The following is a 14,246-nucleotide window of genomic DNA, read 5'->3' as shown; positions in this document are numbered from 1 at the left end:
TGAACCACTAAACCGGCCGGTAATCGGTCAGTCGAACCGAACCGGGACCCGGCTGGTTTTTTGCTTTGCCCAAAAACACTCAAAACGCGCCGTTTAGCATTCAGTAACCCCCTCCCCAACTCTTGCGTTACCAACCCTAACCCACTCCAAATCTCCAACGGCGCAGCAGCACACGCTCCCTCGTCCCTCCCATCACCCTCGAGCTAGCCGTTCCTCTCAACGCCGGCGAGCTCAGTCCCTCCCTTTCGCGCTGCCACGGTCCCGCCGGCGCTAGATCTGTTTCACCGCAGCCACTGTCCCGTTCGAAGCCCATTCGAAGGTGCTCCTTCTCTCGGTGTCTCCCCTTTCGTGCTCTGTTCAAGGCTTCTAGCTTCGAAGGTGCTCTCTTTCGCCGCCGTCGCGCTCACATAGAGGAAGAATCATCGCAAGCGCCGCCGTTTCCTCCTCCTCTCGGTCAAGCCGTCATCCACTTCTCTGCTGCGCCGCTGTCTACTTCTCAATCGTCCTACTCGCCGCGGTCTTTGTCATCCGCGACACTCAGTCACGCCACATCTTCCATCTTAGGGTTTGTAGCTTTCTTCTTTTATTTTCTTTGTGTGTTTTGGTCATTTCTGGTGTGTGAAATTTATTTCTCTGTTTGGTTTTGCTATGCTGCTGTTTTGTGTGTGTTGTGATTTTATTATTTTAATTTACTGATTATTGATTATTGAATGTGTTGTGATTATTGATTAGCTTTGGTTCTTCTATGCTGCTGTTTTGTGTGTGGTGTTGCTGATAATAATACCTCAGCCAGTAAAGATGAATTATGGCATGATGCTGATCAATATGGATTATCTTGGTTTAATGTTGCTGAATCGAAATTATGTGTTGTTTTACTAAGATTTTGAGGACCACGCTCTAATAATAAGTCACTGAAGTCTGATATACTGATAATCTGATATAGTGATACTGAACTGTGAAGTGTGAAGGCTGTGAAGCTCTGTGAAGTGTGAACTGAACTGTGAACTTTGTTTAAGCGTACTTGATTCATAAGCGTACTTGATTTATAATTCTACTTTCTTTGCAATTGTCTCTAAGCGTACTTGATTTTCTGGATTTAGAGTTATTTTTTATTGAATTTCTGGATTTGAATTTTGAATTCGTGTTTGATCTGCAATTTCTGTTTGATTCTTCTTATTGTTGTTGTGGTTGAAATTCAAAATTGAAATCTGATTCCTCTTCTTCGTCAATTTCATATTCTAGACTTGTTCATTATCTTTGCATTTAAGTGAGCAATTATAATCTGTTATCTGGTTATATTACTCTTCTAGGACAAACTCTAGCGATGGCTCAAGGCAGGAGAAATATGGAATGACTAACAAACCCCGAGGAGAGCCTGAGGATGCGGTTTGTAAAACTGATTTTTGAATAGGTTCAATTTTTCATGTTTTATTTGTTAGTAAAGTAAAGTTATTGATTATAACTGGGTGTGGTGCTTTTATTAGCAACGATCGAACAAAGGTGAAAGAGGTGTCTTCCGAAGTATCAAAGTATATCCACTGGTAATGTACTAATCTTATGCTTGTATTTGAGATGTGAATGAATCATTCTGTGTATGTTTCTTATTTGAATTCCTACCCCCTCTTTCTTTCTTTTGTCTTTATAGGAATCAAATGACAAGAGACTTAATTATGAACCACCTACAGATTTACTTAGCAAGGTACTTACAAACTGTATTCCATTTCTCCAATGTTAATATGATCCATACTTTCTTTGATATATATTTAGCTAATATTTGAGCCTGATTTGCAGCTGTCCCTGGTTTCTAAAGTGAAAAAACCTGCAAAACTGCCATCTAAGGTGCAGCCAATTTCCTAGGTTCTGCTATCTCAGCACTCATATAACAACTTAAGATTCTTTTGAGTGGGTAAAGGTTTATTGAAAGAGATTCAGAAAAGCATTTTCTTTGAATGATATTTTAAAGCTTACATTAGACTATAATTATATTTTCATGTGTTTATTTATATTTTATTATAAAACGGTTTTTTCGGTTCAACCACGGTCGAACCGGTTGAACCTATGAACCAGTGAACCAGTAGCGAGAGCGGTTCGATGACTGGTTTAGTTTTCAGAACCTTGATGATTCATAGATTCAATTTTGAAGAATTCAAATTCATTTCATGATAGAGATTGAATATTATTTAACGACTGAACTATGTTGCAAATTGTATTAGCGAGAAATTTTTGTACTAAAGGTTTCACTAACTAAAAATTTAACGTAATGTAATGTACCGTGGGTATTGTTTGGGGTTTATTGGGGGCTGGGGCGGGGGTGTTCGGTTTGCAATTATTAGGGGTGTGCGATTGCCGAACGATTCCATATAGCCATCTCCCCCGACAACTACACAGAATTATCTAGCCATTTCTTTTTCATTCTTTTGCAGTGAACGATTCCATTCTTCATCAATCAAAGTGCTCACTCTTACGTTAGACAGATCTCACTCTATCTTTTCTCTTCTCCTCATCTACGTTTAGATTCGGAATTAATTAAAAAAGGTACTGTTTCAAACTTTACTAGGCTCGATGTTATTTTACACAATGTAGCATCTTAACGCATCAAAATTCATACATTTTTACTGAATTCATCAAAATTCTCATACTTTGTCCCTTTTTGTGTACAGCTTCGGAAGAAAAAAAAGATGAATTCACAGTCAATGCTGTATAGCCAGCTCAAGGTTCGTGATTTCTATCAGATTTTGTGTTTTTTGACTATGAATTTTCTTGGGTCACCGATCAAAATCTCCCTTTCCTTTTTTTTTAATGTGTTGTGATTCTGTGAATGTGTTAACAGGCTGCAGAACCATTCTTCCTGTTAGCAGGTCCTAATGTGATTGAATCAGAGGAACACATTATGAAGATGGCTAAGCACATAAAAACTGTTACATCTAAGTATGCTATTGTTCTCTATTAAGGAACTTTTTCATCTTTTAGTTTCATGGGAAAAAGATTGAAGTTGATTTGATTGAAATCCAATAGAGAATAATTGTAGTGCCTAAGTTGAATTGTACAAAAATTGTCTGTAGTTCAATAAGTATAATCATGACAATCATCTCCGTGAGTTTGCAGCTAAATTCTTTGTAGTATTTTGTGTGAAGTTAAATTCCTTTTTCTTATCTAATACACATGATCTAACTTTGTGTCATTCAAAATGTTTTGCTATAATGATAACTACATGAAATGCGGAACTCTTTTACTTATTGTTTTCCAGAATTGCATCTAGTATAAGAGTTTTTACTCATTACAAGCACTGTGGGCTGAGATATTGAACCTATGTAATTCTAAGAGTGATGTTGGTTAGTAAAACCAACACAACACATGCTATGGATAAGAGGGAAAGGACCTTCACATGACAAGAAATCAAAACTAAACTTGTAAAATATAATGTCGGAAGATGGTTTGTATCTTTGTTGATAGTTAACATGATCTAGAGTTTGTGCGTCTTTCAGAGTTGGCATCCCATTGGTTTTCAAATCAAGTTTTGACAAGGCTAATAGAACATCATCAAAATCTTTTCGTGGCCCAGGGATGGTTGAGGGGTTGAAGGTTATGATTCTATTACTTTTTATTATGATATATTGTTTTTGTCATTTGCATTTTGAGGATTATAGTAGGAACACTTGTTTGAAAAACGGTGTAATTGCCGAATTTCATATAATGACAAAGCTATATTTTGTTGTAATTGAACTATTTCTTCCTTCTTTAATTTTGTTATGTTATAATTTCAGATACTTGAGAAGGTTAAAGTAGCATATGACCTCCCTATAGTGACAGATGTGCATGAGTCCGTCCAGGTAAGATGTTTTACATTTAACTAAATTTAGCCTTCGGGAATTATACAAGTCTTACAGTAATGTAATTATTTGGCACACCATCCAAGCTTGTCATAATGTTGTCTTTGATTTTGGATCCTAATCTACCTTTAACAGATTTATCTTTTCTTTGATAGTGTGAAGTAGTCGGCAGAGTTGAAGATATCATTCAAATTCCAGCATTCTTATGCCGTCAAGTAAATATTCTTTACATCAAATTTTAATATCAATTGGATGAATATAAACTTAAGTAGATGTGATCACATCATTTCTTTTTGTGTTTACCTCTGATGGCAGACAGATCTTCTAGTTGCTGCAGCCAAAACTGGGAAAATTGTCCACATCAAGAAGGGCCAGTTTTGTGCTCCTTCCGCGAGTATACTGTCCTGCTATGTTGCAAGTTTTAATAATCAACAATTACTTAAGCTCAGTAAATATTCTCTGTCTTTTAGTATTCTCATGTTATATAATGTTCATATAAATAGGTCATGACAAATTCAGCAGAGAAGGTTCGGTTGGCTGGAAATCCTAATGTTATGGTTTGTGAGAGAGGAACTATGTTTGGATACAGTGAGTTATAATATCTTTTTGAGGTCTTCTGTATGCTTTTGGATGATGTTACTCTTTGAAAACGTTCAATATCATGAATTGCTTTCTGTTTTCACGTGTTCTAGTTTCATTTTAATCTTGCGTTCTTTTTACATATATGATTTAATTTGAATCTATATATTTTTTTTAAGTGATCCGTAGCACATTCCCTCCTATAATCAAAATTGTTAACATGCATTTGAGGTTTAACTTTGTTCAAAGAATGTCAGCACTGCAATTGATTATCCTCTATCATTCTATTTTCAAAATCCGGAATTGATTAAATTCGTTGCCTTTTTATATAGATGATTTGATTGTCGATCCACGTAATCTGGAGTGGATGAGAGAAGTCAATTGCCCTATTGTAAGTTAATATTTGTTTTATTATATGCTTCTTATTAAGATGAACTATTTGAATCTCTCTATGCTTTCTTATTCAATGGAAGGTTATAATAAGTTAGAGAGAAAGGTATCTCCCTTCCTGATAATAACTATTTGAATCTTTCGTAATTTTTTTTCCGCTTTTCCTGTTGATATTTTGTCAATTATACTGGAGTGTTTTGTTCACATCATCCCCAAGGAATAATATTGTTGTATATTCAATATGCGAATAAACTAAGAAAAAACCAGACGGAATGCATTTGCCAATTTATGATAATAAGATTGACTTCATTATTCCTTTTGCCGTATCTCTAGAGAACTACTCATCACAGGCCCTTTTGCCATTATTCTAATATTTGGGTCATGGTGAAGTTTCTTGCCACTGCCTCTTTATGCCATTTTCCCCTTGGAAAACTCAAATATTTTTTTACTGTTTATCCCAGGTAGCTGATATAACACACTCACTGCAACAGCCCGCTGGAAAGAAGGTAGGTTTGTAGTTGGACTTTTTTAGTAGTTTGTATTTTGCAACACAACAGTTGTCTCATATAATTCTCTTTTTCTCTATGCATTCTTACTCCTTTTCCCCAGTTAAAAATGCATTATATGTGGAAGTGTTTTTTGTTTAATTTCAGTAAGTGTATTATAGTGCAGAGTGCTCTCTTTAGATTCATGATGTTAAAAGTTCATTGGCTTCTATGCACTGTTGATTCATGAGGATCATTGTGTATTGGAGTACACCTGCCTCATCTTACCCCTCTTTTTTTTCCATTTGAGCACTGGAGTCACACACGATCTGTTTCTACTTTGAACCCAACTATCGTACCAGATTTCTTTAGTTCTAGCTTTTAACATTCTGCTTTCATGTCTAGTTGGATGGCGGAGGTGTTGCAAGTGGAGGTCTTCGAGAACTAATACCTTGCATTGCAAGAACTGCAGTTGCTGTAGGAGTGGAAGGGATTTTCATGGAGGTATATATATTAGTACTATTTTTTTAGGGGGATCTTATTGGGATTATTATTAAAAGAAAGTAGTTTAGGGTAAACATTAAGGCTTGTATTTAGTTTGATCATCAAACAACTTCTAAATGTCTTCTTGATTCTTTAGATACATGATGATCCACTGACTGCTCCTGTTGATGGTCCAACACAGTGGGTGAGTTGTTACCTATCAAAATCATTCAAATTTACAGGACATTATTTTGCCAACATTTACTTTTTCTTCGATACTTCTGAATATTAATGAACTACATGCGTTATCTCCTTATTTGACAGCCTTTACGCCACTTGGAGGAGTTACTTGAAGAGCTTGTAGCTATTGCTGTAAGTTGTTTCTTGAAACTTATGATTGTATTTTTGTTTTCTAATAAAAAGGGTGGTACTTGCAGCAGAAAGTATTGGCATCTGACTCATAAAATTGTTTTATGAATGTATGATTTTGTATGTGTCATGCTAATACAAAAAATCAATAGATTGAGGGAAGAACTTAAAGTTTGAATTCCCTTTTCATTTCCTACTTTTTATTGCGTACTTTCTCTAACAAAAGAAATGGACAAGTAAAATTACTGAATATTTTCAAACTGATTGTTGTTTTTGCTTTTTGTATTGGGTATCCCTAATCAGCCAATTTTTATTATCCTTCTCATCATCTTAATGAAATTATTTTTTTATTACAAAAGAAAATTGAAGCGATTATACATTTATTTACCTTTTCGCAGGTGAAAGATTTTTTGTATATTTTATTTTGCATTTGAGTTCTGAACTTGTATATGTGATTAACTCTTCTGACATGTTGTAGAGGGTAAGCAAAGGGAAGAAAAAATTCAACATTGATCTCACACCATTTCGTGAATAGTAAAAATGGTAAGACATTTTTCATATTTTCACTCATTTTGTTTTTTGATAATATAGATGATTTCTTAATCCTTTCTCTCTTACTAATGAGAACTACTAAGAAGCATGCAATAAAAAGTGACGTTTCTGGAACCATCAAAAGGATGCAGAAGCAAAGTTTTTGCATATTGTTTAAAGTATCCTACAAAAGAAATGTGCAAATTATTTATTTTATTGGTAGAGTAATCCATGATGTTACAAATTTAGATTCCTCAAACCAAATTGTGAGAAAACTTCAAGCACAAGTCCAAACAAGTTTCAAATTACCAAAGTCTTCTAGAAATGCAAAAAATTATTCTAACATAAATACTCTAAATATATGTGTCATCTATTTTAGAGTGAAAATGCTTACATATTTTATTGTTTATACTAACATAAATTCTGATTTTGCAGGTGATGATTTTCTGTTATTAAGAATATAATTCTCTGAGGATTGGCCTTTATAAGATCAGATTGTTTTAAAGTTGAATGTTTCGATTATCTTTGCACCCCATCATAAGTTCAAGCCCTTATAAAGGAGAGCTTATCTTGAAAGAGAGATTATTTGAAGTAGTAACATATCCAATTATCATTTGTCACAGATTCTATGTAGCCTTCCAAATCATTGCTGTTTCTAGAAGAAATGTGGATCTAGAAAGTTAAGTATTTTTTGTAACACCTTAACTTTTAGCATCTCATGATCGTATTAAAAGCTTAGGCGTTATTAATCTACTTTCCTTTTATTAGCTATTTAATATTGGGCCTCTACACGTTAATTTGTCGATAGTTTTTTAGAAAAACGAAATTCCTTTTTATTTTGTTATATACTTCAAGTTCAGCTATGTCAGATAAACATATACTCACATAATTACTATTAATACATAATAATTGTTCATACAAAACTCAATTGCAACCTTATCCCTCTGTAAAAACACTTTAAAATATCGAGGGTGAGGGGAATAAACCCAGAAGCAACTAGCCAAACAAGTCTTTTATTCGTCTGTAGCTTTCTGATTAGTTATCCTGTTTGTACCTTTGAAAAGGTTTTTTAAAAGTTTTGGGGTGAGAACGAAGTCACACGTTTGAAAAGGTTTTTTAAAAGTTTTGGGGTGAGAACGAAGTCACACGTTCTTAGTAGGAACGTGAACACTGTAATAACAAAGTAAATGCAAATAGTTAATTGATCAATTTTTCTACTTAAAACAGTTTTAAATTTCTTTCTTTAAATAACGCTACTTAACCAAAATCTTAGTAACATTAATAATTTCTCACCCCTAAACAACATTCCTCAATATCTAAATAAGCTAGCATCATGAGTAATATACTTAAATCACACACACAAATATCAGTCCTCAATACATTATTAAATCCACAGCATAAGTAAAATATCTAATCAAGTACACAAGCAAGTTACCAAAATAACAATACAATTACAAATAAACAAACATAATCAAATGCAGATACGCAAACATGATGCATGTTTGTCCTAAGCAGACCATGAGCTCATGCGTTGGTTGTCTACCCACAACCCGACATTACTCGGGGTGAACCCCGAATATGGTTCCTTTACTATGTCAGTTAGACACATTGGCGTCACGGTTACCCGTTTCAGTTTGGCTTCATCATAATAGCATTTTAATGTGCATCACAGTAAGAAACAGTGTTATTATTTAGGCGAACATTCCCGCATTAGCAATCTCAAGCTATCAGTTAGGCGGACACTTTCGTTTTAGCAGTTTGGCAAAAGGCCCGTTTAACATATAATTCTCAATTATTTATTTCATTCTTTACTTCCCTTTTCTTCTCATCTAAGTATCCTTTCCATTCTTTAATTCCCACTTTCTTTTCTTTCCATTATGCGTCCACTTCACCTTACAGCTAAGCATACCTCCGCATCACCGCTTAGCTTTAAACGTGTCCTAGGAATAACCTACACACCTTTGTTTAACTAAACTCTTACATTTTGCCAAATTTGGACATATCCTTTGGGTCTAAATCAAGTTTTACACGTTTGGATTAGAATTAAATCCGATAGCCAACTTAATAAAATCTTAATAAAATCTGCTGCCGCACTAAAGAGAATTTAGAAAAAAATACATCAAGCAGCTCTGTTTTTGATAAATCTATAATAAATTCAAATCTAATCCATTACTTCTAAATTTTGATGAGGATACACCCAACACCCTTAAGTTTCAGAACAACTAAATTTCAGATTCATAGCGCCTCGTTTGGTTAATTGAATGTCAGTTGGAAGTGCTACCCTGTTTTTAGTAATTGGTTGTGAATTTTCTGCGAACAGCCCTGCTTCCAAGAAACATAACTAACTCTACAAAATAGCTATGGACATGAAATTTGTACTCAATTAAAATAGACTCACAAACTTCAAAATCCCTTTGGAAGAAACTCAAAATAACAAATAAATCAAAAGTTCTAGTGGCTTGAAGTTAATACTGCAGAACCAGAAAACCAGAAATTTCTGCAGCAACCACTAAATTTCAAAAATTCATATCTTCCAAACCACTTGGCCGAATCCTTTGAAATTTTTACAGAGAAATCTTGACTTCTTGAAGTTTGATAGAAAAATAATTTGGATCGTAATTCATGTCTATATTGCTCTCAATTTTTATTTTAAGTTGCTGCCAATTATGCAGAAAATTCTGCATTAGGTAATCTAACAACCCTTCATACCAAATTTTATATTCAAGCCTAATATTCCTCTAAAACCACAATTCAAACTTTATTTTGACTAATCAAAATTACCAAAGTGACTAGCACAGTCCCAGGAGTTCAAATTCACTATTTCACCCTTTTCACAAGTGCACATATACTTAATTAACCATATACTTTTTCTGCACTACTATAAACATAATTTCTTTCCATAGGAGCTTAATATCAATCATACACATAGTAAATCATCGATCATCATCATTCGAGCACACAATAATTCATCAATCCATAATGAACCATCATTTATCACAAGCACATACAGCAACAAACTTAATATCCTATCTATCATATCTTTTATAGCACCACCAAACAACCCAAAAATCAATTTTCATCATATTCATATATACTCACTATCACCAACAATTCCCAACTTCATCAATTAGTCATACAAAGCATTCATAAACCATTTCCAGTTACTCATTTAATTTTATTGGTACTCATAATTGGAAACCTCTGCTTTTAAAAAAAATCCCCTACCTTAGTCAAAATTAAGAGGGGCTGGAGGCAGAATTATAGCGTGATGATTGGTTGGACCACTACTAAAACCGCAGCAATTTCAACTGAGATAGCAGCAGCAACAGGAGAGGCAGCCCCCTTCCTCCCTGGTTTGTGATACAGGCGATGATGATGGTCCTGGGCAGATTTAGAATCGGCGGCATCAAAAACGGCCGTCACCCTCCTCTCCATCAATCTCTCCCCTTCATCGTTCTTCTTCTTCCTTTCTGCCCTAATCGGAGGCAACGGTGGTGATGGGAGCTTCAGCAATGGCAGTGAGATGCAGCGTCGTGCGAAAGCGTCTCCTTCTCCTCCCTCATCTTGCGTTGCTTGTTCTCTATGTGTCTCTCTCTCAAGCTCTCTCACTCTCTGCTTCTGCCTTTGTTACCAAATGAATGAGGGATTGAGGGGAAGAGTGATTTATGTGTGAATAACACTATGTTTGGTTTAAGGGAAAATAAGAGGAAAGAAAAGTGGTGGAAGGAAAATGAGTGGAAAATTTTATTTTCCTTTGTTTGGATACCAAAGAAAATAGGAAGGAAAGAAAATTTTGGTGTGGGTCCCACAAAAAAATTTTTTCCATCCATTAGAGGCAAGAAAACAAGAAGGAAAATGTTACTTTTGGTGTATTTACAATACTACCCCTAATTCTATTATTATTAATAATTATTAATATAAATTTAGTTTTAATAGTTTTAATACATTATTATTATAAAATTTACATTTAAACATTATATATGTATTAGATAAATAATTTATAAAATTATAATATTTTATAATATTCATAAAATGCAATAAAACATAAATAAATAAAAATATTTATACTTTATTTTATTATAGGGATATTAATGTAATTTTATACCATTATGATTTTCTTTCTTCTCACTTTTCTTCTCATCCAAACAAAAGAAATTTCTCTCTCTATTTTCTTTCCATTCATTTTCTTTTCATCCAAACAACACACAAATAATTCTACTTTTCCTTCTATTTTCTTTCCTCTCATTTTCTTTCCTCTTATTTTCTTTCCTTCTATTTTCCTTCCTATATCCAAACAAAGCCTAAATGTGTGTTGGAGGAAGGAAGATAATACGCGTGTTATGGGAAGTTCAGGGATGCAACGCGTGGGTAAGGTAATGCTGACAGTAAGATTAGTGTCAGTATACGTGTGTGAAGGTGAAGAAATGAGAAATTATACGTATTGAATAATAGGGATATGTATAAAAATAAGAACTTAGTAATAAAAATACATATTAATAGTATAAGAATTTTTATAAAATTTTTAGATTAAAATAATTCAAAATGTAATTATGATACCAAAAATCATTTTGCGAACACATAAAAATATATCTATTGACATATTAATAAAATTAAATGATTATTTTAAATTTAAAACTATAATAATCATATTAATCATTTTTTTTAAATAAAATTTGAATTCAAAAAAAATTAATTAAATTATTCTTAATAAGTTAGTTTCTAAAATAAGAAGTCCAAATTATTAAATAAAATTATAACTTTTTTCATATTTAAATTTTAAAAAATGCAGGTTGTTATATTTTTAATGTGTGATGCTTTTTCTTTATATATTAGGTTTCAAATTTTGTAGTTAATTATTTGAATGATTACTTTTAGCAATGCAAAACACAGCTAGTTTCTCTTGAATATTAATGGCGGAATTTTGCTTTCTATAATAGAATTACGCATAAAAGGTACATAACATTTGTGAACCTAAAACCCCTAAGGCTTTAACAATTGAAGGTTCATAACTTTTTTACTAGCAATGAGCCAATTAGCTTGGAATTTTAGTTGGTCATGGCCAGGGAGAGCATTTGATTGTTTCGAGGCGGGAGTAAGTGTTCATATGATGAATATATGTGTGGGAATAGATAGCAGATAGTGCGATGATGTTGCTGATTTTTGTTTCTCATAGTGCTCTGAATTGTGTTTTTAGTTTGTGTTTTTATGTGTTTACTTGTTCTGTTTTGTTTGTTGCAAGATTGATAGATTTTTTTTTGAAATAAATAAAAAAAATATTGTTTCCTAAAACAAATTATTCCAATTTTAAATACTACGATATGTTTTATTATTATTATTATTTTTTTTGTAGTTTTAGGCAAGTTCACCACACCTCCGGCGAACTTCACCTTGACTTCGGCAAATAAAAGCATGGTTGGTGGAGAACCAAGCTTAATACCATTATTTCATTCTTCTCTTTGGTTCTCATGTTGACATTTTTTCTCTACAATGTCAATCAATCCGTTATTATCCATTCATTATGATTGTGAAATAGTGTATGATGAAGAAGGTTTTATCATTTTTAAGTCCGGACAACCAATAATTACGTAGATGACACCAGAAGTGAACTGTCTAACAACGTTGAAGAATTTGATATTGCGTTTCATTGGACAGCAACACACGAAAAGAGTGAAAAAAATTTACTACAGATATCCGACCGAAGTAGATAACAATTTGATTTATAAAAGGTATATTACACTTGTCTTTGTTAAGATGCTGTTATGTTTATTAGACCACGGTTCTGAGAAATTTTTCTGTTGTTTTGAATTAGGTATCAGTTACGTGACGACGAGGACATACGTCTTATAAGATCGTGGGACAACCGATGGACAAATGTTCATTTGTTAGAATTATTTGTGTTTTTAATTGAGTTGGGTGGACGAAGACCATCTGCGGATACTGTTGATGATACATTTATTTACCTTTTAGCAGGTGAAAGATTTTTTTATGTATTTTATTTTGCATTTGAGTTCTGAACTTTTATATGTGATTAACTCTTCTGACATATTGTAGAGGGTAAGCAAAGCGAAGAAAAAAATTCAACATTGATCTCACACTATTTTGTGAATAGCAAGAATGGTAAGAAATTTTTCATATTTTTACTCATTTTGTTTTTTGATAATATAGATGATTAAGAATCCTTTCTTAATCCTTTCTCTCTTACTAATAAGGACTACTAAGAAGCATGCAATAAAAAGTGACATATGTTTTTGAAACCATCAAAAGGATGCAGAAACAAAGTTTTTACATATTGCTTAAAATATCCTACAAAAGAAATGTGCAAATTATTTATTTCATTGGTAGAGTAATCCATGATGTTACAAATTTAGATTCCTCAAACCAAATTGTGAGAAAACTTCAAGCACAAGTCCAAACAAGTTTCAAATTACCAAAGTCTTCTAGAAACGCAACAAATTATTCTAACATAAATACTTTAAACAACCACATTACTTGCTATATGTGTCATCTATTTTAGAGTGAAAATGATTACATATTTTATTGTTTATACTAACATAAATTTTGATTTCGCAGGTGATGATTTCCTGTTATTAAGAATATAATTCCCTGAGGATTAGCCTTTATAAGATCAGATTGTTTTAAGATTGAATGTACGATTATCTTTGCACCCCATCACAAGTTCAAGTCTGATAAGAAATAGCTTGGGACTTAGGGGTTATATCACAATAGATAAGAATTATTCAGTAAAGGGCATACCCAAAGACACAGCGAAAACATAAAAGATAGATAAGGATTTTCCTACTAGACCTCTAAGAAATCTGTTCTTAGCAACCTAGGTCACCGGAAGGGACTCCCTACTAGACCTTCAAAGAATCTGTCCTTGACAACCTAGATCAGAGGGATGAAAATTGAATCACTCAATCTTCTCCATGCAACAAGCAAAGAAATCACTCACCTCACTTAATCACACTAAAAAAGACGTGCATAAAGCACTAAGAAAATTTTATTCATCAAAGTTGTCTAAATTGTCTCACCAAAAGGTGTTTAAATAGATCCCTAACAAACTAGTTAAAGGATAAGATAAGATAACTAATTTAAATCAGATTTGATCTTATTGGATTAGATCAGATTTGATTTAAATTTTAAAATCTTAAAAATATGATAACTAATTTAAATTAGATTTGATCTTATTAGATTAGATCAGATTTGATTTAAATTTAAAATCCCTAAAAATACTACTATGCTAATCAGAAGTAAATCAAATCTTCCAACAAACTCTAACAACAAGACAAACTAACATAAATGCCTAAAAATTTGAAAATTAATAATAAATTATGCCTCCCATTGAATTTAAAAAGCATTATTGGGCTTTTGCTGTCCTGACTTAGCCCAATGGGTCTTATGAGTTGTCACCCTTTCAGCACCACTGTTTTTGAGACGGACTCTTGGTCTTCTTGATGTCCAAGACTGGCATGGTACAATTCTTCTAGTATTCAGATCCTTGAATATGACAAGATTACCATTCTGTCCCTTAACTCCAAAATGACGAAAATGCCCTCCTGAGCACGTATCAAAGTCCTTT

General features: G+C 33.2%; 1 protein-coding gene across 1 annotated transcript; it reads left to right on the top strand.

Annotated features, from left to right (window-relative positions):
• Positions 1-171: 171 nt before the first annotated feature.
• LOC107634103 (2-dehydro-3-deoxyphosphooctonate aldolase) lies at positions 172-13,338 on the top strand. Its single transcript, XM_088501740.1, has 20 exons — positions 172-565; positions 1,311-1,386; positions 1,485-1,541; positions 1,646-1,699; positions 1,792-1,839; positions 2,424-2,535; positions 2,661-2,714; positions 2,831-2,928; positions 3,486-3,582; positions 3,765-3,830; positions 3,986-4,045; positions 4,146-4,220; positions 4,334-4,418; positions 4,742-4,800; positions 5,261-5,305; positions 5,690-5,788; positions 5,925-5,972; positions 6,092-6,139; positions 6,615-6,679; positions 13,238-13,338. Exons 7-19 carry the CDS (start codon positions 2,679-2,681, stop codon positions 6,669-6,671), a joined length of 873 nt encoding a protein of 290 aa, XP_088357866.1. The 5' UTR covers positions 172-565; positions 1,311-1,386; positions 1,485-1,541; positions 1,646-1,699; positions 1,792-1,839; positions 2,424-2,535; positions 2,661-2,678; the 3' UTR covers positions 6,672-6,679; positions 13,238-13,338.
• Positions 13,339-14,246: the final 908 nt, after the last annotated feature.

The sequence above is a fragment of the Arachis ipaensis genome, chromosome B1 (assembly GCF_059453495.1).
Source record: "Arachis ipaensis isolate K30076 ecotype BB chromosome B1, ASM5945349v1, whole genome shotgun sequence".
NCBI lineage: Eukaryota > Viridiplantae > Streptophyta > Magnoliopsida > Fabales > Fabaceae > Arachis > Arachis ipaensis.
The sequence above is the reverse complement of the archived record's forward strand: the minus strand, read 5'-3'. Positions and strand labels throughout refer to the sequence as shown.